The 26,338-nt window shown below is 45.6% G+C and overlaps 1 protein-coding gene across 3 annotated transcripts in view; it reads left to right on the top strand.

Annotated features, from left to right (window-relative positions):
- Positions 1 to 340: 340 nt before the first annotated feature.
- DYNC2H1 (dynein cytoplasmic 2 heavy chain 1) overlaps positions 341 to 26,338 on the top strand; it is a 433,565-nt gene continuing 407,567 nt past the window's right edge. For 2 of the 3 annotated variants that reach the window (XM_040426277.1, XM_040426279.1), the window contains exons 1-8: positions 341 to 609; positions 2,359 to 2,529; positions 5,948 to 6,086; positions 6,878 to 6,996; positions 8,778 to 8,922; positions 10,545 to 10,777; positions 13,986 to 14,120; positions 14,198 to 14,311. In XM_040426277.1, coding sequence (XP_040282211.1) covers positions 424 to 609; positions 2,359 to 2,529; positions 5,948 to 6,086; positions 6,878 to 6,996; positions 8,778 to 8,922; positions 10,545 to 10,777; positions 13,986 to 14,120; positions 14,198 to 14,311 — 1,242 coding nt within the window. In that variant the 5' untranslated portion in view covers positions 341 to 423. The remainder of the gene's footprint in view (positions 610 to 2,358; positions 2,530 to 5,947; positions 6,087 to 6,877; positions 6,997 to 8,777; positions 8,923 to 10,544; positions 10,778 to 13,985; positions 14,121 to 14,197; positions 14,312 to 26,338) is intronic. The other variant, XM_040426278.1, reaches the window with a different exon arrangement.

Raw genomic sequence — 26,338 nt, 5'->3', positions numbered from 1 at the left:
AAAGACAAATGAAAACGCAAAAACCTCCAGTATCCTAAGGGTTAAAGGGCATCTGTCAGCAGTCCTGACAAGCTAAGTGAGAACCTGCCAGCTGTGATGGCGGCCATATCAATCACCACCCCGCATTTCCAGATGCAGATATAAAGATAGCGCAAAGATTTCTGTTATTTTAGTCTGAACAGGGAGCACTGGTAATATAAAGCCCTGCAGCTCCTCACGGTTTTCTTTCCCCTTTGCTGTGCGCGCGCCTCCTCCGCGCTCACACTGCGCACGCGCCCTGCCTGTGCACCCGCGCGTCTTTACGTCGCCGCCATATTGGGGGAGGCAGTTGCCGCTGATCCCGCGTTGCTATGGTAGCGGCTCTTCAACAACCTCCTGTGGCTAGCTAGAAGTGTCAGGGCGCCCGGGTGTGGAGCCGGGAAGATGCCGTCGGCTGCTGGAGGAGACCGGAGGAAGGAGTTCCTCCTCAGTACGGTGCACAACTACTTCGGGCTGCCGGCTGCAGAGCCGCTCAAAGACTGCGCCGAGCTCGACCGCTTTCTGGATGACGGCAATGAGTTCGTCCTGTCAGCGAGGAGAGCCGGGGCCCGAGTGCTGCTCACCACTAAGGTACCCGCTGACACCGGGGGTGTGGGGGCCCTGGGAGGAGCCCAGCAATGGTTCACCCCAGTCTGCTGGTCTCCTGATGAGACGGGGGACCCTGTGTCCTGCCTCCTAGACGGGGGGACCCTGTGTCCTGCCTCCTAGACGGGGGGACCCTGTGTCCTGCCTCCTAGATGGGGGGACCCTGTGTCCTGCCTCCTAGATGGGGGGACCCTGTGTCCTGCCTCCTAGACGGGGGGACCCTGTGTCCTGCCTCCTAGACGGGGGGACCCTGTGTCCTGCCTCCTAGACGGGGGGACCCTGTGTCCTGCCTCCTAGATGGGGGGACCCTGTGTCCTGCCTCCTAGATGGGGGGACCCTGTGTCCTGCCTCCTAGACGGGGGGACCCTGTGTCCTGCCTCCTAGACGGGGGGACCCTGTGTCCTGCCTCCTAGACGGGGGGACCCTGTGTCCTGCCTCCTAGATGGGGGGGACCTTGTGTCCTTCCTCCTAGATGGGGGGGATCTTGTGTCCTTCCTCCTAGATGGGGGGGATCTTGTGTCCTGCCTCCTAGACGGGGGGGGGACCCCGTGTCCTGCCTCCTAGATGGGGGGGACCCCGTGTCCTGCCTCCTAGCCGGGGGGGACCCCGTGTCCTGCCTCCTAGACGGGGGGGACCCCGTGTCCTGCCTCCTAGACGGGGGGGACCCCGTGTCCTGCCTCCTAGATGGGGGGGGGACCCCGTGTCCTGCCTCCCCCCCCCCCCCATTAATGAGGGATCCTGTCCTGTTGTTCCTTATAGATCGGGGGGATCTTTGTCTCTGCCCCATAGATTGAGGGATGCCCCTGAGAAGTGGGCTTCACTGTTCCGTCACAGAGATGAGGGGGTCCTATTGATGTTCTCCCTCAGATATGGGGGATCCTGCTCTGTTCTGCCTTGGAGATTGAGGACTGTCCACTGTTCTCATGTAGATGTGAGGGATCTACCGCTCTTCTTATCTGGATATAGGGGATCTACCGCTCTTCTTATCTGGATATAGGGGATCTACCGCTCTTCTTATCTGGATATAGGGGATCTACCGCTCTTCTTATCTGGATATAGGGGATCTACCGCTCTTCTTATCTGGATATAGGGGATCTACCGCTCTTCTTATCTGGATATAGGGGATCTACCGCTCTTCTTATCTGGATATAGGGGATCTACCGCTCTTCTTATCTGGATATAGAGGATCTACTATGATTCATACAGATTTTAACACAAAGGGTGAAACCTGCTGCAGATGTAGATCTGCATTGTTTTGCTTCTGCAGTTCACGTCCCGTCTAAAGGTTGTGACGAGACGTTACGTCTTTTGTTCCGCGCATTTTTATTGAATCAAGTCTAAGTTTGATTCTTCTGACAAGTTGTCCTATTTAGCAGTGACTTAAATCTGCCCTTAGAAAAGCTGGGTGACGTAGCTTCAAGTGTGGGACTCCTGAAGGACAGTCAGGCTAAGTTCACACGGCAGATATTAGCTGCTGGTCTTCAGTAAGAACTGCTGGGGGTCCGCACACGGATAAGCCTCGCTCAGTGTAGGTAACCTGTCATAGCAATGCGGATTTCCATGATGGACAATGGGGTGCAGATTTAACGCCTATTTCATTACAGGGGATCTGTGTGAACATACCTGGCCCTGTCTTCGGGACAGTAGACCCTGTAATACAGCACCCCGTATGTTTACAGGTAACAGGCCTATTAAGGACTATATAATGATGTGTTTCTGCTTCTGTCCTTGTAGGTTGAACCCAGTGATACCAAGGAGAAAGTTCTTGTGTTCTTTAAAATCCGGCCAGAAGTCATCACCGAGGAGAACCTTCATGAGAATGTCCTGGTTTCCTCCATGTTAGACTCTCCTATCAATACACTGTACCAGGCGGTCAGGCAGATATTTGCTCCATTGTTATTGAAGGTAAGTAGCCGTCAGGTTTGTTATCCGTATTGTGCGATGGTGACACTCCAACCCCTAAATAACCTACATGGTCTCAGCAGTTGGGGGGTCCAGAAGTATATTGTCACAGCCCTTTCCTGCAGTCTGCCTGGGCATGATCTGACCAGGAACCTGTATACAGAATAAACACCCATGCGGGCACAGAGATAACGGTCATTCTTTATACAGGTTTCCAGGCGGGCCATGACAACCACTGACGGAGACAGCCGACTCCAGTGTGGTTTTCTTCAGTCTCGTAGACAACGAATGGAGTGGCAGGCTGCAGATGTGATCTCTCCATTCAGACTCCTCCCCCACTGCGGAAGTGCGGTGAGGAGGAACCGGTGGCTCGGGACCCTTGTTCTTGTGATCAGTGGGATCCCCCTGTAATTGGACATTTATCACCTAGCTACAAGATAGGTGATCAATGTCCATAGTGAGAAAGCTTTTTAAACACGAGACCATCCAAACACAGTAGTTTCATTACAATATGAATAGATCATAACCCACACGTGGTACTAGGGTGTAAACGACACTCGGATCACACAGCTTGCTCACAACAAGACACTTAGGGCTCATACACAAAACACGGATACTGGCCATGTGATATTTGTATTTTGCAGAACGGAACGTCCGTAGAACTGTCCTATCCTTGTCCGTAAAATGAACAAGAATAGAACATGTTCCTTTTTTTTTTTTTTTTTTTTTTCGGGGCCGCGGAACCGACCTACGGATGCGGATAAAGCGCGGGTGCGCTGTCCACATCTTTTGCTGCCCCATTGAAGTGAATGTCCACATCCGACCTGCAAAGAATGAGGTTTAGATAAGGACCAAAACAGAAGTTTGTGTGCATGAGCCCTTAGACTACATTCATACAACAATGAGACGGCCATTCAAAAACGGACACACTGTCATTTGTGCATCTATTTTCTGGCCGTCAGTTTTTTTTTTTTTTTAACACAACCCCTGCAATGCCCTCACAGTATACCAAATGCCCCCGTAGTGCCACCCTAGTATGTATAATGGCCCCCATAGTGCCCCCCCAGTATAAAGAATGCCCCCATTTGTGGCTCCCAGTACTAATAATGCCCCCATTAGTTAAAAAAAATAAAAATAAAACTTACTCCCCTCATCCACTCTCACGCAGTGGATCCACACTTGATGCAGAAGGACCTGTGCTCCCAGTGTGATGACATCACCATGCACTCCCAGCGGAATGTCCGGCTGAAATGTATTTGTTTTTGGATAGTCTCTGCTTTCTGGTCCTTCCTGACACTAAGGAAATCCCTGCTCACTTAGTCACTGGCTTAGGCTACTTTCACACTAGCATTTTGGCTTTCAGTTTGTGAGATCCGTCATGGGTAGAGATGGCCTTGCGGTTCGCCCGGCGGTTGTTTCGTGGCGAACGTTGCTCGTTCGCTGTTCGCCGAACGGGCGAACATATGGCGATATTCGCACCCGCCATATTCTCTTACATTGTGAAGAACTTTGACCCATGACACATCCATCAGGCGGTACAGGACAGCCAATTGAGATGTTTCAGCACATGGACATACCCCCTACCTTATAAATAGACCCGATCTTGGCGCCATTTTACTTTCAGTGTTTTGCCAGTGTAGGGAGAGGTTGCTGTGTGGAGCAGGGACAGGCTGTTAGGGACACCAAACGCTAGCTAATAGGGCCACAAAAGTCCTATTAAGCACTAGTATAGGTGTGCTATCTATAGGTGTGACATACTGAGGGGTGCGATATACTTATAATATACTTTTATAATGAGTCAAAAACACATAGATCTATATAGTGATCACCTGGAAGTCAGGGGCCTAGGGGCCTAGGGGCTAGGGGCTTACTAGGGCCATTTTTATATAGGGTAAGGTTCTGGACGGGGTCGCTCTTATCAGGGCGGGTGGTCTGTGGTTAGGCTATCAGGGCCAGAATAGCACCCCCTGTAGGGCAATATCAGGGACAGTTCTCTGCCCACCCTGTCCTTCAATACCACATCATCATCTAGCCCAGGGATGGATGTTTTTTGCTTTCCCTCCTGGTTTCATGGATGTGCACTGGAACCCCCCGGATTGTGGTCGGACATATGGTTTCTGATTTGGTGCCGCCGAGCACTTGTTATTACCTACCACATCTATGCTTTTTGCTTAACTTTAATTTAAATTTTTTTCATTTTGAGGGATATCTTTTAATAGTAACATTATTAAAGGTTACGTTTTATCTTCATGTATATTCTATTGGATTGCCTTCCTTGTACAATGTTATAATATACTTTCTATGTTAGACAGTATATTATAGTGCATTTGTATTGTGCGGCAGTTGTGTGCGGTTCTGCTGCGATACTGCAGGTATATAGAGGGACAAGCGTTAATGGAACAAATAATTTCTACTGGTGTGATATACCAGTCGTCCCCCTCTCAAAAAAATTATTGAAGCGGGGTGTTATATACCAATAATATACTTTCTATATAAGGCATTTAGGTAGCGCAACAGGGCACATTTCAGAGAATTTCCCTTTAAGGGAATGTCCCCCGATTAAGATACATATCTTTTGTTGGAATTTTTTGTCATTGATCCCCCTCTAGTATGTCACCGTCCATGTTGTGGGACTATTTGTGCACTTCTAGTATTTATTTGGTGGCTGCAAATATGAGTTGAAGGTTTTTCAGGTTCGTCTGCCATTAAAGTAAATGGGGCCCGCCGGGAACTTGCGGTTCGCGAACATTTGATAGCGTTCGCGAACCGTCCCGGCCGATGTTCGTCCATCACTAGTCATGAGCTCTCAGAAGGGGTCCAAAATGGATCAGTTTTGCCCTAATGCATTCTGAATGGAAAAGGACTCGCTCAGAATACATCAGTTTGCCTCCGTTCAGTCGCCATTCCGCTCTGGAGGCTGCCTGCAGCGTTTTGCTGTCCGCCTGACGAAGCGGAGCCAAACGGATCCGTCCTGACACACAATGTAAGTCAATGGGGACGGATCAGTTTTCTCTGACACAATGGAAAACGGATCCGTCTCCCATTGACTTTTAATGGTGTTCATGACGGATCAGTCATGGCTATAGAAGACATAATACAATCCGTTCATGACGGATGCATGCAGTTGTATTATTGTAACGGAAGCGTTCTTCCGATCCATGACGGATCCACAAAAAAATGCTAATGTGAAAGTAGCCTAAGGCGGATCACCGCTGCAGTCAGCGATTGGCTGAGTTGGTATTTTCTGCATGCTGAGATGGACCAGGAAACAAAGACCAGCGGAGATGTGTACCCATTGGAACGAAACAGGTGGGGGATCGGTGAGGGGAGTATCACCTCTTATATTTTATTATGTCATGAAGCCTTTTACTTATATCATCACAACTGATTTTTCTTACTTTCCATGTTTTGATTTATTAAGGATGAGAAATGGAGTAAGGAGTTTGACCCTAAACTGCAAACATTGCTTAGTGATCTGGAGGCTGGTCTGGGCAGTGTGCTGCGGAGGACTGCCACCAGTAGGGGGAGCTCTAAGCCTGGAGGAGATGATGAATTGCAAGGTAGGTTGCAATAAAAAAATAAATAAATAGGTGGACCATAGAGGAAGGAGGCAGGTCACAGGCCTGGCAACATGTGTGCAAGAAAACCGATGTTCATTGCACCATAAATTTACCCCAGCTCCTGGACAACAGAAGGCGCAACAAATGTTTTAAGTGTGTGCAACTCTTAAAGTGGTTGTCCGGGCATCAATATCAGATCAGCGGGGGTCCGACACCGGGCACCCCCGCCCATGAGCTGTTTAAGGAGACAGCGCGCACAATGTGCACGTGCCGTCTCCCTTCTCTCTTCCTGTCCGCTGCTGTATGTCACTGTGGACGCCGTCTCCTCATACAGCTGATTGTCGAGGGTACCAGGTGTCGGAGTCCCTACGATCTGATATTGATGACCTATCCTGAGGACAACCTCTTTAATAAAATGGCCAGATCTTCTCCAGCTGGGTTTTATCTAAGACACCGTTCTTTAGTAAATGACCCCCAATAAGTTAGTACGACATGTATGTGTAAGGCTTTGTTCACTTTTGCACCACGGCTTCCTTTTATCTTGAAGCCATAACCGAAAAACAGCATTGGTTTAAAATAAATCCCAAATAATGGTTCCCTGTTCCCTTATACTGGGTTCATCTTGTTTCTGGTACTTTTTACAGCAAGAATGAAGTTTTGAAGACTGCACTTTTCTTGCTGTTAAAAATTCCAGAACCTCTGATGGAAATTTTTTATTTTTTTTTCTAAATAATGATCTGTTCTGTTGCCGTCAGCACAGATGATTAAAAATCCTTTCTCTTGTTTTGCAGGAATTCTTACTCCTTCTGATGAATTTCTGTTCTGGACGGATATCGCAGAGAGCCGGAGTAAGCCTGATGTCAGAGAGCGAGCAGCTCATTTCTTAAGTTTCTTTCAAGCAATTGAAAAGGTGAGCTGACGGTGTACTCTTCTGTATACCCCGTACCACTGGGGGCTGAATAAGTTGGAAAGCCAGTAACGCACTAGTCCTGTATCAGGGGGGGGACACACAGGCCCATGGTAGCACATGTGTTAGCCAGAGTAGTTTATCATTTATGATTTATTTTTTTTAGCTCTGCAGCTAATGTAAACTGATCGTCCTTAGTTGGTATTAATGTCCATGAGATTATTATATTTTTTTTCCCCGTTTTTTTTCTTCCATTGACGTCAGTGATTTAAAAAAGATCATGACATTTCTTATAAAACAAAAAAAACATGATGTATCTCCAGAGCTATAGGGAAACAACTGCAGGAGTGTGGCGCAGAATAAGGTCTCATGTGCACAACTGTATTTTAAGTCTCTGTCCCTTCTGAATTTTTTGTGGCTCCCAGGTGGACTGTTTCATTTCCATGGGGCCACAAATAATGCAGACGGCACACGGATGTCATCCCTGTACTGTCCACATCTGTGTGGCCGTTCCTCAAATAAAGGGGGAGATTTATCAAACTGGTGTAAAGTAGAACTGGCTTAGTTTCCCATGGCAACCAATCGGATTCCACCATTCATTTTCTAAAGGAGCTGTGGAATCTGATTGGCTGCTATGGGCAAATGAGCCAGTTTTACTTTAGACCAGTTTGATAAATCTCCTCCAAAGTTTTAATTTTTTAGGTGCACCCTGAACATTGCAGGGCCTCTGAAACCGTCCATTGATATTGTCATTCTGCACTCCAAGGCTTATTTTGCACGAGCAATGTTTCTTGTCTGCTAACACAACGGTTAGCACCTTGACCGAGGACTGAACTATTCATTCTAAAAAATGTTAATATGAAAGCCACAGATCTTGCACTTAAGAGAGTTGTCTCACTTCAGCAAGTGGCATTTATAGTGTAGAGAAAGTTAATACAAGGCACTTACTAATGTATTGTGATTGTCCATATTGCTTCCTTTGCTGGCTGGATTCATTTTTCCATCATTATACACTGTGTGTTTCCATGGTTACGACCACCCTGCAATCCATCAGTGGTGGTCTATAGGAAAAAGCACCAGCCTATGTGCGCTCCCACGGCTCCGTCCCCTAGAGACACTATAGTAAAACTCTAGCGTGCAAGAACGACCACCACTGATGGATTGCAAGGTGGTCGTAACCAGTGAAACGAGCAATCTATAATGTGATGGAAAAATGAATGAAGCCAGCAAAGGAGGCAATATGGACAATAACAATACATTAGTAAGGGTAAGTGTGTTGTATTACCTTTCTCTACACGATGAATGCTCTTTGCTGAAGTGACACAACCCCTTTAAAGCAGCTCTATTCAGAGTGCTGGTTTTGGCATCGGAGGCCTGGAAAAACCCCTTTAATGCCAAATAACCCAAGCCTAGATTGTTGAAATTGGGTGAACCGGAGCCCAACTTTTACCTGGCTCTGTATTAATTGTATTCGTGCAGTCGGGTGGCACAGCATTTAGCAGAATTTCCTTCTAGAATCTTGTTCCTGAATTTGATTCCATTCAGAATACTTTGTACTGTCCTGTAATGCCAAACATGATTACTTACCAGATGTCCTGCAAAGAGGAAATCTCAGGGGGTCTTCCTATCTGATGTCAAGGTGTCCTCCACGTGACGTAATGCGGGTGACTTCTATGCAGATGCATCCCATTAGAAGTTATCTGGAATATGTGACTGGCAGGACATTTATTACACTGCGCTGTAGTCTGATGATGGTTTTCTGTATCTTTATGGTGCATTTACAGTATTACAGCAGCCTGGACGCTCTGCCTTTGGCTGAAGTTGTGGAACTTGTAGAAACTACCAGAGAAGCGGTCGATGACGTGTGGAGGCAGACGGAGCACGAGCCCTACCCTGAGCGCCGCATGAAGCATTTGCTGGAGATCACTGGTAGGATGAGTAGGAGGAACATACCGTACATTTCTAGTATTATATTATACCATGACAGACCACCTGTCAGCAGGATCAACTCTATTAAGCCAGGCATACTTTTGGTAGGGTTGATTCTGCTGATTTAATTCTGTCTTGTGAAAATGGGTTGCGATGTTACCAAGGGGAAAAAAAAAGAATCTTATTCTGTATGCAGATTAAGGCTTTGGTGCACCAAGTGGCAGGCCTGCCCTTCAGTGCGCTGTAGCTCCTCAGCTTTCCAATACTGGGGAGTGGAGGTAAAACCCAGTTGTCAATTTAGTCTGCACTGCAGTCTTCATTTGCGTAAAGAATAAAAGTCTTTTTTTTTTTTTTTCCTCTCGGGGACACCAGAACCAATTTTCACAAGACAGGTATAATTTTTGTCATCTGGATCAACCCTATGAACTAATAGGTCTGGTTTAGTGGGGTCGATCCTACTGACAAGTGCTCTTGACAATTAGGGCCACCCAGGTCACAAATGGCAAATTCTGATACCTGGAAAACATGGGATCTTTACTTGGCTGCCATTTAGCATCGCACCCTGTTATGTGGCTCTTGTAGTAACACTAGACCCTAGAAGTGTCAGTTGCGTGAGTGACTTCTGACACATTACATGTAAATGATGCACGCTACCTCTTACTGAGCAATCCGAGATTTGGAGAGGTATAATGTGATTTTTCCCTTGTTTAAATTGGAAAATGCATAGAACTTTGTTGGTGGGGCTTCAGTTCTTGGCATACTCGCAGGTCAGCTGTTTGAAGGGGGCGCGGTGCTCTGGTGACTCTCAAAACCTCCTACATATCACCTGTAGTAAGAGGTTCTGTTTCTCCAGCAACCGCCATGTCTCCTCCGTTGTTTACCCATCACAGCGCTGCACAACTGGTAGTGGCCATGTCTGGTATTGCAGCCCTCTGCAGCTGTGCCCTATTTATTTGAATGGGACTGCTCTTCAGTACTAGGACAAGGCGCTGTAAAATGTATGGCACTGTGCCTGGAAAACAGTGAAGGGGCACAGCACTTGCTGGATTGCAGCACCCCCTTTATAAGCAGCTGATCTGCAGGGGGAGTCAAACCTCCACTAATAGACATACCATTGATGGTCTGTTATACGGATAGGCTGATAAACATGGCCCAAATCTTTGTATTTACAATGTGTTACTCCAAAATTTTCAATTCACAGATCACACATGTTCAGCAAGTGGTGGACACTGTAAAGGTCAGCAGATTGATGGGAGGGAAGCGTTCCTCCCCCCCAATCACCTGTTTGTCAGCGGAGGAGACCGTTGCACTTACATGCATCAATCTCCTCCACAGTGTGGGGAGGAGCGATTGCTAATGGAATTGCTTGTCTCCATACAGACTCGTTGTTTGCCGGCAGCATGATCTGCTGCTAATAACCAATACTTTTTAGGTCTGCAGAAATATTCTATTACACGATTACAGAGCCAGATCTTTGGGATTCTCGGCGCGTGTAAAGGGCCCTTAAGATTAGTGAGGTTTCCTGTCCACAGTTATCTAATGTGTTTTGTTTCATTAATGTATTTTTTACATTTTGTTATCTGCGGTATGCATGTAGACGACCTCTGCACTGTGTTTTCTAGGAAATGCACTAGGCCGCTGTGTCCAGAAGAACCTAGGTGAGATGAATCTATGGACAGACCCGTTTCCTGCAGTGAAGGAGAACCTTAGAGCCGGTATTACCGTTTGTGAGCGGTGGACAGCGGCCTGTGAACATCTGACCGGCCAGCTTTGGAAACATTACACTCCTCACCCGTGGAAAAATGAGAAATTCCTACCGGAGTCTCTTCAGAACCTTGGCAGACGTCTGGAAGAGGTAACATATGCTGTGCCTAGTGCTACGATAGGTAGTTGAAGTGACATGTGGTGCAGAAAATTTCCAACAGTCAGAATGATTTTGCCAGTAGAAACCTTTGCAATCAATGAAGTGATGGATAGTAATCTGCCGTTACAGATTAAAGGGCTTCTGTCATCAGGACCATCATTATTAAAGTGACTTTCCACATGTGCTATGTCAGCTGAAGCTAACAGTCTTGTCCCTTCTTTCTATGTGCCTTAACGTTTATTTTATGCAATGGGGGTGTTGCCCCTACTCCTAGAGCAGTGGTGGTGAACCTATGGCACGGGTGCCAGAGGCGGCACTCAGAGCCCTCTCTGTGGGCACCCAGACCCTGGAAAAAGTCTATGGCGTACCAATATGCCTTAGACTTTTCCTGCCATTCATCAGCGCAGGGCGCACTATGAACGGCACAGGGCGCACTATGAACGGCACAGGCAGCGCACTGAATGTAGGCAGGCTATTATAGCTAAATGATAAAGTACATGGAAGATTTACTATATTGGACTGTTGTATTCAGGGTAAATTGCCGTGTTGGCACTTTACGATAAATAAGTGGGTTTTGGGTTTCAGTTTGGGCACTCGGTCTTAAAAAGGTTCACCATCACTGCCCTAGAGGCTCAGTTCTCCCTCCTCTGTCACGCCCTCAACATTGTGATTGACAGGGCCAGGCAGTGTTTACATCATCCTGCCTGGCCCTGTCAATCAACATGTTGAGGGCATGGCAGAGGAGGGAGAACTGAGCCTCTAGGAGTAGGGGCAACACCCCCATTGCTCCTACAGGCTCATTGGCCCTCCGGCTTTTGCAAAACTACAACTCCCAGCATGCCATAATACCTGAAGGCTACCCAGGCATGCTTGGAGTTGTAGTTTGGCAACAGATGGAGGGCCGCAGGTTGGGCATCCCTGAAATAAATGAAATGGCATGAAAACTGAGGCACAAAGAAAGAAGGGACAAAGACTGTTAGTTTCAGCTTATGTCAGCACATGTCTAAAATCAGCCAGTGTAATAACCCTGTTCCTGATGACAGAAACCCTTTAAGACTGTGGACCTTTTACTCCGCCATTGTATGCAATAGACTATATTTTCAGTAATATCATTTATGAGCAACGTCAGTAAGCTTCCCCTTATCTTAATGGGGTTTTCCCTTGTTATAAGGTGATGGCATATTGCTGGGCACCTCCACCACCCTGCGCCCCCTTCAGTGTTTTTGATGTGTGCTGCGCTACCCAGCCTCTCTCACAGGGGGGTGGGCGCACAGCTCCATTCAAATGTATCCGATCCCCCTCATTCTCAGGATCTGTGATGGTGCTGGAGGTGAATCCCCATGGATTACAAAATGATGACAAATCCTAGTGCTACACCATCACTTTATCAGATACCCCTTCAACAGAACGTGTCCTTTCTAAATACAACTCCGCCAATGCCACATTTACATTTGTACCAAGCCAAATCCATACGACCGATCCAGTTGTTGCCTGATGGTCCACATTGATTTATATTTGACTTCTTTGTGGGTTCCATTGTTTTGCAAGCAAGAATGGCGCTGCATGCTGCTCTGTTCTTACAGCGAAAAATAAGGGAACAAGCAACAGGCCCCAACGGAGGTGCCGAATGGCAGCGTGACTGGGGCCTAATCATTGAGGGCACTGCTTCTGTAACCCCATGTCATTAGCTGGTTAATAAGATAGACTTTGGGTGGCCACACATTTTTCCCTGCAGCAGAAATGTGGTATTCAATGGCATATGTTCTAATTAATAATAGCCTTACCATAGATTTTAAAGGTTCCCAGAATCAAAACGTTAAGGAAAACAGAAGATGCTGCAATGATTATGATGCTGGTTCTTGGCAACCACTTACTTTTAGCTCATGAGTGACACATCGCTGACATCAGCATTTCTGTCACTACTTTATGCTGCCCTCAGTGAGGTCCGCATAACGTTGATGACAGGTTCCCTTTAAGCCTTTGTTCTCATGGTTATACTATTGCTTTGTATGAGGGAAGTATATTTAGCACAGAAAACAAGATCACAATGGTATACTGCTTTCTCATGTCAAGATCCAGTCTTGTTTTTGGTGTTAAATATACAGCAATCACATAGGGCCATAATATGGCAGTGTGAATAAAGCAGAAGACCAAGTTGAAAGTTTTTATTTTTTTGGGGGGATTTTAATATTGATGCCTGATCCTCAGGATAGGCCATCAGCATCTGATTGGCAGGGGTCCGACACCCTGCATCAGTTGTACTACAGTAGTGTTGGCGCCAGAAGTCGGTATCGGAACTACACAGCTCCATCTGTCGTGTAGTGGACAGAGCGGGTTACTGCAGCGCTGCCCCAATTGAAGTGAATGGGAGAAGCGCTGCAGTTGCCAGCTCTATTCACTGCGCAGCGGTCGGGGTTGTGTAGTTCTGGAGCTGCCTCCTGGCACCAGAGCTACTCTGAAACTGCTGATTGGCCGCTGATCAACATGAAAATCCCAGAAAAAACTTTTAATTGTCTAATATTTTTTTTTACTACATTCTCGGCCCATATTTACTCATATCTCTCAGAAAGACAATGAAATATTGGTCCCTATGGAATCCTAACTTTCTTACGAACAACGCCTAATTAATTTCATAGCTATAAAAAAATAAAAAGTATGCTTTACTGTATAATTTACATGTACTACTTCATTATATGTGTCTGATATACTGATTTAAGCTTATAAATCTTATGTTACTGTTGAAATATATTAGTTATATAATATAATAGTTATATGATATATATATTCAGTAGTATCATTGGTTATGTCCATATTCTCTATATATCTCTATTTCAAAATCGGCATGTCCAACGGCCCCTTTGCTTCTAATATCCCTTCATCTTTTAGTTTGTACCCCACAGCCTCCAGACGTCTGCCTTAGATGAATACATTTTTTTTTATGACTTCATAATAATATGTAAAACATACTAAGGTGTGAAACTATTAGGCCTGATTTACATTCGGCAGAGCAATGCCAGATTAATTGCCCGCCTTCCTAAATCTTTATTGTTCATGATTAACCCCTTAAGGACTCAGCCCTATTTCACCTTAAGGACTCGGGAAATAGGGCGTACCGGTACGTCCTAAGTCCTTAAGGGGTTAATATTGATTCTTTTAACCTTTAAAAATTTACTGTTCAAACTTCTTCTGGTCTCTGCAGGTATTTACAATAAGGATGATGCATGAGAAGTTGGCGTACTTTCTTCCCTCCGGTGAAGATCATGCTCAGCGCTCTAGAAAACTATTTGAACCTTTTGCTGGATTGAACCCCGTGCACTACAACCCTTACACAGAGGTACTTGGGGCGTCTGAGGACTAATATCCTGCACTGTCACTTGATGATGCTCATATAGAAATGTCAATGTCTTCCAGCCTTTATGGAGAGCCGCAGTGTCACAATATGAAAGAATAATTGAGCCGGCAGAAGAAAAAATAGCAAGCAAGCTTAAATCGTCTTTCTCTGATATACACGACAGTCCACAACAGGTATGTGCATGAATAGGATTGCGTAAAAGATTTGTCTACCTATTAGATATTGATGACCTATCCTCCGGATAGATCAACAATCTTTGATCAGTGGTGTCCGATATCCGGCACCCCCATCATTCACCTGCGTTATTGTTACGTTTCTGCTGCTGGTGGCTTCCACAAACTTTTGATGGGAGTATGGGGCGTTGGACACCCACTGATCTGATATTGATGACCTATTCTGAGGATAGGTCATCAATACAGGGTGATCTGAAAGGGATGATGCAAATGTAAAGTAAACAAATTCTGCTCTTGAAAAATGAAAGCTGCGCTGTGATTGGTTGCTCTGGTTGCAGTTTTCTTTTAGACAGTTTTCATGAATCTGCACCTTTAAGTTAGATTAAACCTGTACACAAAGGGGCAGGTTTAAGACTGCAAAATTTGTCGTCGCAAATTCTATGACACAACTTCTTCTTTTGTGTGGCTCCAAATCAGTTAGAATTATAAGTATGAGCTCATACAGCTTTCTCAATGAGACTAATGCAGGCTGGTATCATGGAAAATATCTCTCTTTATTACAGTTACATACACTTATATAGGCAACATGAGGTAGACAAAAGGGTGGTCCTAGATGAAAGTTTATTGGCTCTGTGACAAAAAACTAACTTTATTCCTGAGTTGATTGGCACATTTGAAACTAGCAACTTAACTCCTCCTTTCTTTCACTAATGATCTTAGAACAAAGAAAATATACATGAGGCTCCTAATTGAGTTTTTTGCCATCTAGTGGAGACAAATGTGTACTACAGGAGAAATCAAATCTTGTCTCTCACAAATCCCTCCTTTTTGCGGTAAATAGATACAAGATGAATAAGCAATGTGAGGTACTCTCCCAACGCCCTAAACGGCGAAGAGCTGGACTTTCCTTATTGCTTCACCAGGTCCCCCCAACTCCCTTTCGGGTTTGCCTTCATCTGGTTCTATTTATTCCGCAACTATCAACAAGATTTCATTTGTTTTAGGACGGAATCGCGTTCCTCAAAGAGGTTCTCCAAATAATCTTTAGGTTTGTCAGTTTCACAATGCATGTACATGGTTGTTGCAGGTGTGGTTGAATTGAACATTTTAAAAACAATTTTTCTAAAACAAGGAATCACACAACACCCTATTAATGCCAATACCACAAGTACTAGCACCAGTGTCATTAACATATTGGCTAACACATTAGACCAGTTCCCAAACCACTGTTCTAGCCATGAATTAATGGGGTTGTTGATTCCAGAGTTTTCCTCTAGTTCATTCGATAAAGAAGTCAGTCCATTCAAAGCCTTTGTGATGCTTCCGTCAGGGGCAGTGTTGTTCGGAATGAAGGTGCAGCAGGAACTTCCGATCATCTTGCAGACGCCTCCTTTTTCCGCTAGGATCATGTCGAGGGCCAGTCGATTCTGTAACGCCATCACCGATGAAGAGCTCAGTTGTTCCGATATTCCTTTTACTGCATCTCGGGTATAATTTACGAATCTCTGTTGATTATAATACAAATAGTTAATCCATCCTACATTTTTATTTACGCCAATTATGGGAAGTATTGATTCGAAACCAGCAGCTATCTGGTTTCTAGCCTTGAATTCATCAGGAACTCCTCTAGGGACTCCTATAGCATCTATGTATACATGAGAATCAAAAGATGTAGGGAGTGACCTCCTTAGCCGTGACCGGACATTGGTTTGCTTACTGACTTGATCCCACTCAAGAGTCGAAAATAGAACAAATGGCATCAGCACCTTAATCAAGGTACATTGACCAATCCATTCCATTCGTATCCTGGGTCGGAGCTTCATGTCTCCACACAACCACCAGATATCCGAATGTTGATAACCTTGGTGGACAAACCATTTGTCAGGGTAAGCATCAGAGTCACTACTTGTCTCATTTAGATAGATGTTATAGGAACAATATCCTGGAGGGAAAACACCAATGTCTTTGCCTGTACCGTTACGATTGAAACAGGTATAATTTCCAGGGTATGGCGTTATACCGAAACCCATATGATCTTTATCATGAACAATAGGATAGAGTAATTCTAATGTCCTGCAGCGGGAGGTGTCATTACTGGGAATGGTTTCAGTGTACATCTTAAGGATGCACTTGAAACCCTCAGGATCGGTAACCTCACTCAAAGGGAAAGGTACCGTACCCAAATGAGGTCGAGCTGCAGCACATGCTGTGCAGTTGGATCGCTTCTGGGAAAGAACCGTATAGCGGATCCATTCTAGCCATACATTTGTGTCTGAAAACCCTGTCTCTAAGGCCATTTTGTCAATCATGGGTGAAGCTGTAGGAGATGTAATTGTATTCTGATTCCCTTGTATTAATATTGTTCTAAATATGGAATTTTGGATTTGATCTGACTGTGCATTTTCCCCTGTACAATATAAAATGAACAGTAAGACATGAAAAGATATTACGGCCCTTGCAGTCATTCCAGCACTTGAGGTTCTGGTACTTTTTTGCAGTGTGATGCGTGGACCCAATTAGGCTTTCCTTCCAACTTGACAGCAGTGGCGGTGGTTAACAGTACTTGATGTGGACCCTCAAATCGTGGTTCTAGAACTTTCCGCACGTGTCGTTTCATCACTACCCAATCTCCTGGTTGTAGAGAATGAGTTGCCTCTATGCTTTCTGGATCTGGAAGAGAAGCAAAAACTTGGGAATACACATTAGACAGTCTGTTTGTAAGACAGATAACGTACTTTGAAAGACTATTATGCTGCATCTGGAGTTGTTGTGGAAAATAGAGTCCTAATCTAGGGGCATTCCCAAAGAGTACTTCATATGGACTCAGGCCTGTCTTCCGGTTAGGTGTATACCGGATGGAGAAGAGTGCCAAGGGTAGACACTCTGTCCATGGCTTATTCAGTTCAGCCATGGCCTTCTGTATTTTTGATTTAATTGTCCCGTTGAGTCGCTCTACTCTACCGCTGCTTTGCGGGTGATACGCAGTATGGAAGGCTTGTTCAATACCCAGGGCTCCCATAATTTCACGCATGACCTCCCCTGTAAAGTGAGAACCTCGGTCACTCTCAATTGTCTCTGGGACCCCATACCGGCAAACTATCTCATTCAGAAGTTTCTTGGCTGTGTTTTGTGCAGTGGCTTTGGCCACAGGATAGGCCTCTGGCCACCCTGAAAACAGATCTACACATACCAAGACGTATTCTAGGGTCCCCACTTTGGGTAGTTGGATGTAATCTATTTGCAGTCTTTGGAAGGGGAAATCGGGCCTGGGAGTGTGCCTCAAAGGTGTTTTTACCGTCCTTCCTATGTTGTGATGTGCACAAATCATACAAGCCTGAGTGAATTTGGCTGCAGTTACAATGAATCCTGGGGCATACCAGTGACTATTAACAAGAGCAGTCATGGCCGTTTTGGACAGGTGAGTATTCCCATGAGTGGCCTGGGCTGTGACTGGGAACAAAGCACGGGGCAAACACATCTTTCCTCTAAGTTGCCATGTTCCTTTTGGGGTCATCACAGCTCCTTTCTCTATCCATACTGCCTTTTCCTCTTTGGTTGCTTGAGACTGTAAGGTTTTAAATGTTTCATAGTTGACAGGCAGGGAAATTTGCTCTTGTACTACTGCTATCCCTACAGGATCATCTCTGGGTTTCTGTGCAGCAGCTTTTGCTGCCAGATCAGCTCAATGATTTCCTCGAGCTTCAAGAGTTTTTCCTGACGAATGGCCTTTAATTTTCATAATGGCCACCCTCGTTGGCAACAGCAGAGCGTCCATTAGGGCTTTCACCCCTTTGCCATTTTTAATTGGCTTGCCATTTGCTGTAAGGAAGTCTCTAGCCTTCCAAATTGGACCATAATCATGGGTGATCCCAAAAGCATACCTGGAATCTGTATAGATGTTTGCAATTTTTCCCTCCGCATACCTGCAGGCCTCTTCCAAAGCTTTAAGTTCAGCTTCCTGTGCAGACATGTGAGAGGGCAGTGATTCCGCTTTGATCATTTCGTGCTGAGTGACAACTGCATAGCCAGTATAAAACTTCCCCTGGACACCATACCGCGATCCATCCACAAAGAGCTCTAAATCTGGGTTTTCTAAGGGAGTATCTACCACGTGATCAAACCCTGCTGTCACTTGGGACATTAATTGGAGACAGTCGTGTTTATCTTCCAGGTCAGGAAGATATTCGGCTAGATGACTCATACTACTACTCCCTCCCCCCTCCAGAGGCAGCAGAGTAGCTGGATTCAAAGTTGTGCACCTTCTGATGGTGACATTTGGTGGCATAAGTAGTGCACATTCTAGTCTAAGGTGTCTGGCGGTGGACAGGTATTTAGGCTGTACTTGTGTGAGAATGGCCGAGATGTCATGAGGGACAAAAACAATAATTGGATAATTGAGCACAATCTCAGAGCTCTTGTCAAGCATGAGTTGTACAGCCACTACCGCACGGACACAAGATGGCGCTCCTCTAGCCACTGGATCGAGTCTGGCAGAGTAATACGCCACTGGACGCTGTTGGCCGGCCCTAGCTTGTGTGAGAACAGCTGAAGCATGGCCAAGACATTCAGTGCAATAAAGTCTGAAATCTTTATTGTAGTCCGGTAGACCCAATGCTGGTGTGGAACTGATGACTAGTTTTAATGTATGGAAGTTCTCCACGGCCTTATCTGTCAATGAAGAAGGAAGAGAGGTGAGACAATCATACAAGGGAAATAGAGTTGGTGGTGGCTGCTCTCCTATATAGCCTATGATATGGTGCTACAAGTCCTACCGGAACCTACAGGAAGTGACGCAAGCACTACTCCGCTACTCCGCAAGTATCCAACGCGGACACCAAACAGAGCATCGCGAGACGCCGGCCCTTCATACCAACCGGGGTGTTCCACACGCTTTACCCGCACTGTAAAAGCTAAGTGCATCATTCATAAGAAAAGGTAAGCGCTATTACAGTCGGCAAGCCCGGTTATTGAACCTAACAACGGGAGACGCCACGCTCAATGGGCCCCATCTATCCAGTCTGAGCAAACCGCAGGACTGAAGTCACATACGAAGGGGAGGTAAGCGGCTGAAAAGCCGGCAAGTGTATCTCTATTGTGGTCTACAATACTTTTGTATGCTACGGGACTACTACTGAACGCATTGAATAGTGGCAGCTTGCCAGAACCTGTGGAGCTAAATTAGCATTATCCCAATCCGATCAGGGTTTATTGGACTCCCATAGACACCCAGGCCACAACACTAGGCCTTCTATATCATCTTCATCACCTTGTCTTAGGATTGATAAGATTGTTTGTTTGGATATTGAATATTACCTACTATTACCAATTACCCCATAGTGGTTGTATTTATGCACTTGTATTTTATTGTATTGTTTTATCTATTTTATATTGCTAGCCTATTATATTAAATCCTTAATAAATGTGTGCCAACTGTTAGAGTGCTCGTCCATACACCTTTGTCCAATCATACAAGGGTTGCAGAAGAGCAGAGGCATTTCTGATCCAAGGCCTACAGTATGAGACTAGACCCAAATAAATTCTCAGAGCCCCCACAGTAGTAGGCAAAGGAATTTGTTCAACTGCAGTTATACGGTCTGGGGTGAGATGTCTAATCCCAGCAGATATACAGTGCCCTAGAAAGGTGACAGTGGTACAACCAAATTGAAGCTTCTTGCGGGAAACTTTTCCAGCCATTTGCGGCCAGGAAGGTGAGAAGAGACAACGAAGTTTGTTTACACACCTCCTCTCCCGGGCAGCAAAGAAGTAAGTCATCTATATATTGAAGTAAGACAACTCCTTCAGATGGAATGGGCCAATCTGCTAAAACCTGGGCTAAGGCAGTACTGTACATACTGGGGGAATTATGGGCACCTTGTGCTAAGACCGTCCAGGTGTATTGCTTCCTGTCATGTGTGAAAGCAAAAAGATATCTGCAATCTGGATGTAACGGAACTGAGAAAAATGCATTTGCAAGATCCACCACAGTGAAATGGGTAGCACTGTGGGGAATCTGTGCCAACAACGTATGTGGGTTTGGTACCACAGGGGTATTAAAAACTGTAGCCTCATTAACAGCCCTAAGATCATGTACCATTCTATACTGCACTGGCTGACCTTTTTCCCCCCTTTTCTTAATGGGGTACAAGGGAGTGTTACATGGAGAGGTGGTTTCAATTAGTACCCCATTACTGACAAAATCATGTACTATTTTGGTGATGGCATCAGTTTGTTGTATACTGAGGGGATATTGTGCCTTCCAAGGTAAAGGAGCACCAGGTTTACGTTCTATCATCATTGGAGGGACAGATAAATGGCCAACATCTGTAGGTCCGGAGGCCCACAGATGTGCAGGTAATTGTTGCAGCAGAAGGGACACGCCCTCTTCAGAGAGTGTAGACATGTACATGTGGAATGGATTATAATCACAGGCTGCTAGGAGACATATATCCTCTTCTGCTAGTTTGCCTTGTAACTTCACAGTACCATCAGGAAGATATGTTATCTGCGCATATATTCTCTGCAACACATCTGCTCCTAGCAAATTAACAGGGGCGGTGTCACTGACTAAGAGGCGACTTAGCATTTGTTGGTTTGGGGCAAATGCAATTTGTATTGGCTTTGTGAGAGGAGTAGGAGCCTCATTACCATCTACTCCTACACATGGAATACTATCCTTAGACATGAGGGATCTTTTTACGTGTTTGCTGCGAATAACAGTTTTGGCTGCTCCAATGTCAATCAAAAAGGGGATGGGCTTCCCCCCATTGATTGCCAAGGAGACAACTGGGGCAGGCCCTAAGGTTTGAATTTTTAATAGGGGCACAGCATTTGACTCTGGATTGCCAAACCCCTATGGGCGTCACATTTGAGGGGGCTGAGCTCTCTCCTCCTCTTCCTCCTCCCATGGGTTAGGAGTTTGGCAATCCCGCATAAAGTGCCCCACCTTGCCACAGTTATAACATCTTAAGCGATACCTTGGGTTCCTTTCCCCTTTTTGGGGAAAGTGCTGGTTAGCGGCCACACCTGCCTTCGGTCTTTTGTTCAATTCAGCTTCTACCCCCTTTGCTACTTGTAACAAAATGGAGGGCTGTATAGTTCTCCATTCAGGCCTAGCTGATACCAGACCCTTGCGAATGCTTTCCCTAAGACCATCCACAAAAGCAGCGCTCAAAATTCTCTCATGCATGTCTGAGGTGTACTCAAAGCCCAAATCCACCCATCTTTGCTGGAGTCTAGTGTAAAATTTCTCCACACTTTCCGTTTTATCCTGATGCATATCCGACAACGTAACAGACTGATCACCTAATCGCTTTCTCCCCCATTCCGTGAGTTTTACTATGTATCGCTCACCGGACAACAAAGTAGTATCATCTCCCTCATAACATCCCACTGCAGAGGCTATAATCTGAGAAAAGGTGTCACCAGCTTTACACTGGACTAAATCTTCTAAATCCCTCCAGCAACATGAGAAAGCTTTCCGTATATTCGCTAACTCTCTACAGAACGGCATGGGTAAGTCCTCTGGATTGGGGATTCTACTCATCATGGCCAGCATCTCACTAGGGGACCAAGGGCGATACACAGGCTCATCAGGGATGTCATTTGGACCTCTGAGAGGAGCAGCTCCAGGGGTTAGGTACCTGGGCGTACGATAGAATAGATTTAGGTCGAGGTGGATTTGGCGTAGATGATATAACAGGGGAAACTGGGTGCATCAGATTTCGCATATCCAACAATGATGCTGGATACCCCATACTTTCCTGTGATAGATATCCACTCAAGTCTGAAGCCGGACTTAAAATGGGTGCATTCCTAGATTGAGTAGACTGGTCTGGAATATTTCTAGTAGGCATCATAGGGGCAATCACTGCAGATACATTTTTAACTGATGGGACATACAATTGGGAAGGGTTATTGGCAGACATCACTGGATATAATCCAGTGTTGGGAACTATGATAGGAATTGTGTCCTGTCTTTGAGATCCACACATAACACACATGTTATTCGTCTCAGCATTCCTGTGACTGCACCCACACTCCCATCCCCCATAAGGAGGCGGTTGATGTTCTATGGAAAGAGTTTTGGGGGATGGGGAAGGGATAGAGGGAGCAGAAGGCACAGTGGGTGGTGCTGATAAGCACATTCCAGCACATGGTGTAGAGGAGGGGCTGACACAAGGATTGTTTGTTGGACCACAAGACCCAGGATTACTTACAACAGAGGTGGTGGGGGAAGGGATGCCGCATGGCAAACTGTCCTGTTCTTTGTTCCTTACCACATCCAAATCCTCCATTTTACTATACCAATATTGTCCATTCTTCTCAATTTCTTTTAACTTTCCATCAGTCACATCTGCAGACAACTTCCACCATAACTCTGCTTGCACCAGCCTATTATTATCTCTCAGCCAACCTTTCTTTTCTTGTAATATATTTTTCCATAAACTTTCTTCTAATCTTCCAGTTTCATGCATACCAATTGCCTGCATGAACGATTTTAACTTAGTTACTGAAACTTTTCCTTCTCTTTCTCTCATCAACTGAGCCGCTGTTAAAATCTTTTCACTCTGTCCTACAACATTAGAATTTCCCATTATTGTAGTTCCACAAAGTTCAAACAATTGCTACTTATCAAACCCGCAAACTTAAGCGTAGTTGCACAAAGCTCAAACGGTATCATAGTATTGAGCCCACAATCTCTCAAAGTGAAGACCCCTAGTCAATTCACCGGGATACAAAATCTTAATAACTTCCAATTGTCTATGACAATTGGTGTTAACCCTTTCCTCCAGATTCTCGTCAGAACCTTGGCTGGGATCCAATTCTACGTCACAGGATATCCGACTCAGCTGTCTAACAACTTCCGTTTAGTTTCAGCATGTTCCACCACACAAAGAAGGAATATTTCAACAGGTTCTTTCTAACGGACAGATCAGCTATAATTTGAACCCTTATATCGCGATAACACCAATTCAACTCTTGAGAAAACACTTGGGCAAAAGACTCAGAGGAGGTTGTAAGAATAAAAGCTTCTTACCTTGCTGCAGCTTATGCCTCGTCTGATGGTTTTACGCAAGTCCTCTCCTGGCGTTTGAATCAGAAGTTACTCAAGCTATCTGTCCCTGTTCGGGCGCCAATTTGTCGTCGCAAATTCTACGACACAACTTCTTCTTTTGTGTGGCTCCAAATCAGTTAGAATTATAAGTATGAGCTCATACAGCTTTCTCAATGAGACCAATGCAGGCTGGTATCATGGGAAATATCTCTCTTTATTACAGTTACATACACTTATATAGGCAACATGAGGTAGACAAAAGGGTGGTCCTAGATGAAAGTTTATTGGCTCTGTGACAAAAAGGGAGTAGTTTACTAACTTTATACCTGGCGGCCGTCCATATACTGAGCAGGGCACCGGTGGCCGTGCCCCTTCCACTATTGTAAGGGTTACAGTGGTCATCAGTCTTAGGTACGCGGGCATGCCTAGTTCCACCATTTGGATCCGGGCATGTGCTTAGCAGCATAGGGAGAGCTTTGAGGGTCTGACAGGGGTCACCCTTTATCCTCCCTAGTTTGGGTCCGGTCAGTAGCTCTATTTACTGTGTATGCTCTTGTTGCTCACATACAGCCGTGACATTATAATCCGCCAAAACCGTCCTTTTTTGACATGGATCCGCTTTCTGGCCTGGTTGACCGCATGCAGGGTCTTTCTTTGGAGGTAGCGGATCTCCGTCAATCTATGACTCAGCTTCATGCATTGGGCTATGTTCCGGCCCATGGAGTCTGTTGCGAGCCAAAGGTCTCACTTCCGGAAACGTTCTCCGGGGGCAGTGAGAATTTTGTTCGCTTCAGAGAGGCATGCAAACTCCATTTTTGCTTGTGTCCCCATTCCTCTGGTAATGAGGAGCAGAGGGTGAGGATTGTCATCTCCCTGCTCAGGGGTAATGCTCAGACTTGGGCTTTTTCGCTGCCATCAGGGGATCCCTCCCTTCGATCCGTGGAAAGATTTTTTTGTGGCCCTGGGGCAGATATATGATGACCCGGATCGTGTTGCTCTGGCCGAATCTAACTTACGTTTTTCTTGCCAGAACAAACTGTCTGCGGAGCTTTATTGTTCTGAATTTCGGAGATGGGCAGCTGATTCAGGTTGGAATGATGCTGCACTCCGGAGTCAGTTCTGTCATGGTCTCTCAGAGAGATTGAAAGATGCGTTGGCTTTCCATGAGAGACCAACGTCCTTTGAGTCTGCCATGTCATTGGCGGTACGCCTTGACAGGCGTCTAAGAGAAAGAAACGAGATCTTCTCTGTCCAGCCATGGTCAGTCTAGGGGCAGTGGTGCGGACTCATTCAGTGTGCAGGGGCCTTATCCTGTCTCGGTCCCCTCTGAGGAGGAGCCCATGCAGCTAGGTCGACTTGCCCCTGATAAAAGAGGATTTAGTCCTCAGAGTATGGTGTGTTTTTGTTGTGGGGGCATAGGTCATTTGGCAAATGTTTGTCCGTCTAGGAGATTCTTGAACTGTACTAAGAGCGATAATAAGAGAAAAACCTCAAAAGGTAAATCATCAAACTCTGCTTCATCTGCTACTTTGGGCAAAGTTGATGTAAGAATTGATGCTTTTCCTCTGACCTGCAGTTCCCGTTTTCTCCTGTCTGCCAGGGTGGCGCTAGAGAGCAAAGTCCTTTCTTGTGAGATTTTTGTCGATAGTGGAGCGGCCGTCAATCTTATTGACACTCAATTTGTAGCCATGCATGGTTTTCATGTTTGCACATTAGAAAAGGATATACCTGTTTTTGCTATTGACTCTGCTCCACTCTCACAGAGATCTCTGAAGGGCATTGTTCACAATATCCGGTTAGCTGTAGGTGACACTCATGTGGAGGATATATCTTGTTTTGTCCTTAACGGATTGCCTTCTCCTCTAGTTTTGGGGTTACCCTGGCTCACTAGACATAACCCCACTATTGATTGGCCAGGAAGGCAAATAAATGAGTGGAGTGACTTTTGTAGAGAGAATTGTCTCACAGCGACTTTTGCAGAGGTGTCTACTAAGACTGTGCCATCATTTCTCTCTGATTTCTCGGACGTGTTTTCCGAGAGCGGTGTTCAGGAGCTACCTCCTCACCGGGAGTTTGACTGTCCCATTAACCTCATTCCCGGCGCCAAGCTGCCAAAAGCACGCCTCTACAATCTCTCACAACCGGAAAGAATCGCAATGCGAACCTATATCTCCGAGAGTCTCGATAAGGGGCATATTCGTCCCTCAAAATCACCTGTTGCCGCTGGTTTTTTTTTTGTTAAAAAAAAGATGGCTCTCTGAGACCTTGCCTAGATTTTAGGGAGCTGAACCGTATCACGATTCGCGATCCCTATCCCCTTCCTCTGATCCCGGACCTCTTCAACCAAATTGTTGGGGCCAAGGTTTTTTCCAAATTGGATTTGAGAGGCGCGTACAACCTGGTCAGGGTCAGAGAGGGGGATGAATGGAAAACGGCCTTTAATACCCCTAACGGGCATTTCGAGAATCTCGTTATGCCTTTCGGCCTGATGAATGCTCTGGCCGTCTTTCAGCATTTTGTTAACAGTATTTTCTACCATTTAATGGGGAAATTTGTATTGGTGTATCTTGATGATATTTTGATTTTTTTTTTCCCCTGATGTTCAGACCCATCAGGATCATCTTTTTCAGGTTCTGCGGATTCTGCTGGAAAATAAATTGTACGCCAAGCTGGAGAAATGTCTTTTTATCGTATCGGAGATTCAATTTCTGGGGTTTCTCCTCTCTGCTTCTGGTTTTCGCATGGATCCGGAGAAGGTCCGTGCTGTACTTGAGTGGGAGCTTCCTGAGAATCAGAAGGCATTGATGAGCTTTCTGGGTTTTGCGAACTATTACAGAAAGTTCATTTTGAATTATTCCTCTGTTGTCAAACCCCTCACTGACATGTCAAAAAAGGGGGCGGATTTTTTCTCTTGGTCGGAGGAGGCGCTTTCAGCTTTTTCTAAGATTAAAGAGAGTTTCGCGTCTGCTCCC

Source organism: Bufo bufo, chromosome 3 (assembly GCF_905171765.1).
Source record: "Bufo bufo chromosome 3, aBufBuf1.1, whole genome shotgun sequence".
Lineage (NCBI taxonomy): Eukaryota > Metazoa > Chordata > Amphibia > Anura > Bufonidae > Bufo > Bufo bufo.
Note: the sequence above shows the minus strand (reverse complement) of the source record. Positions and strands in the feature narration are given on the sequence as shown.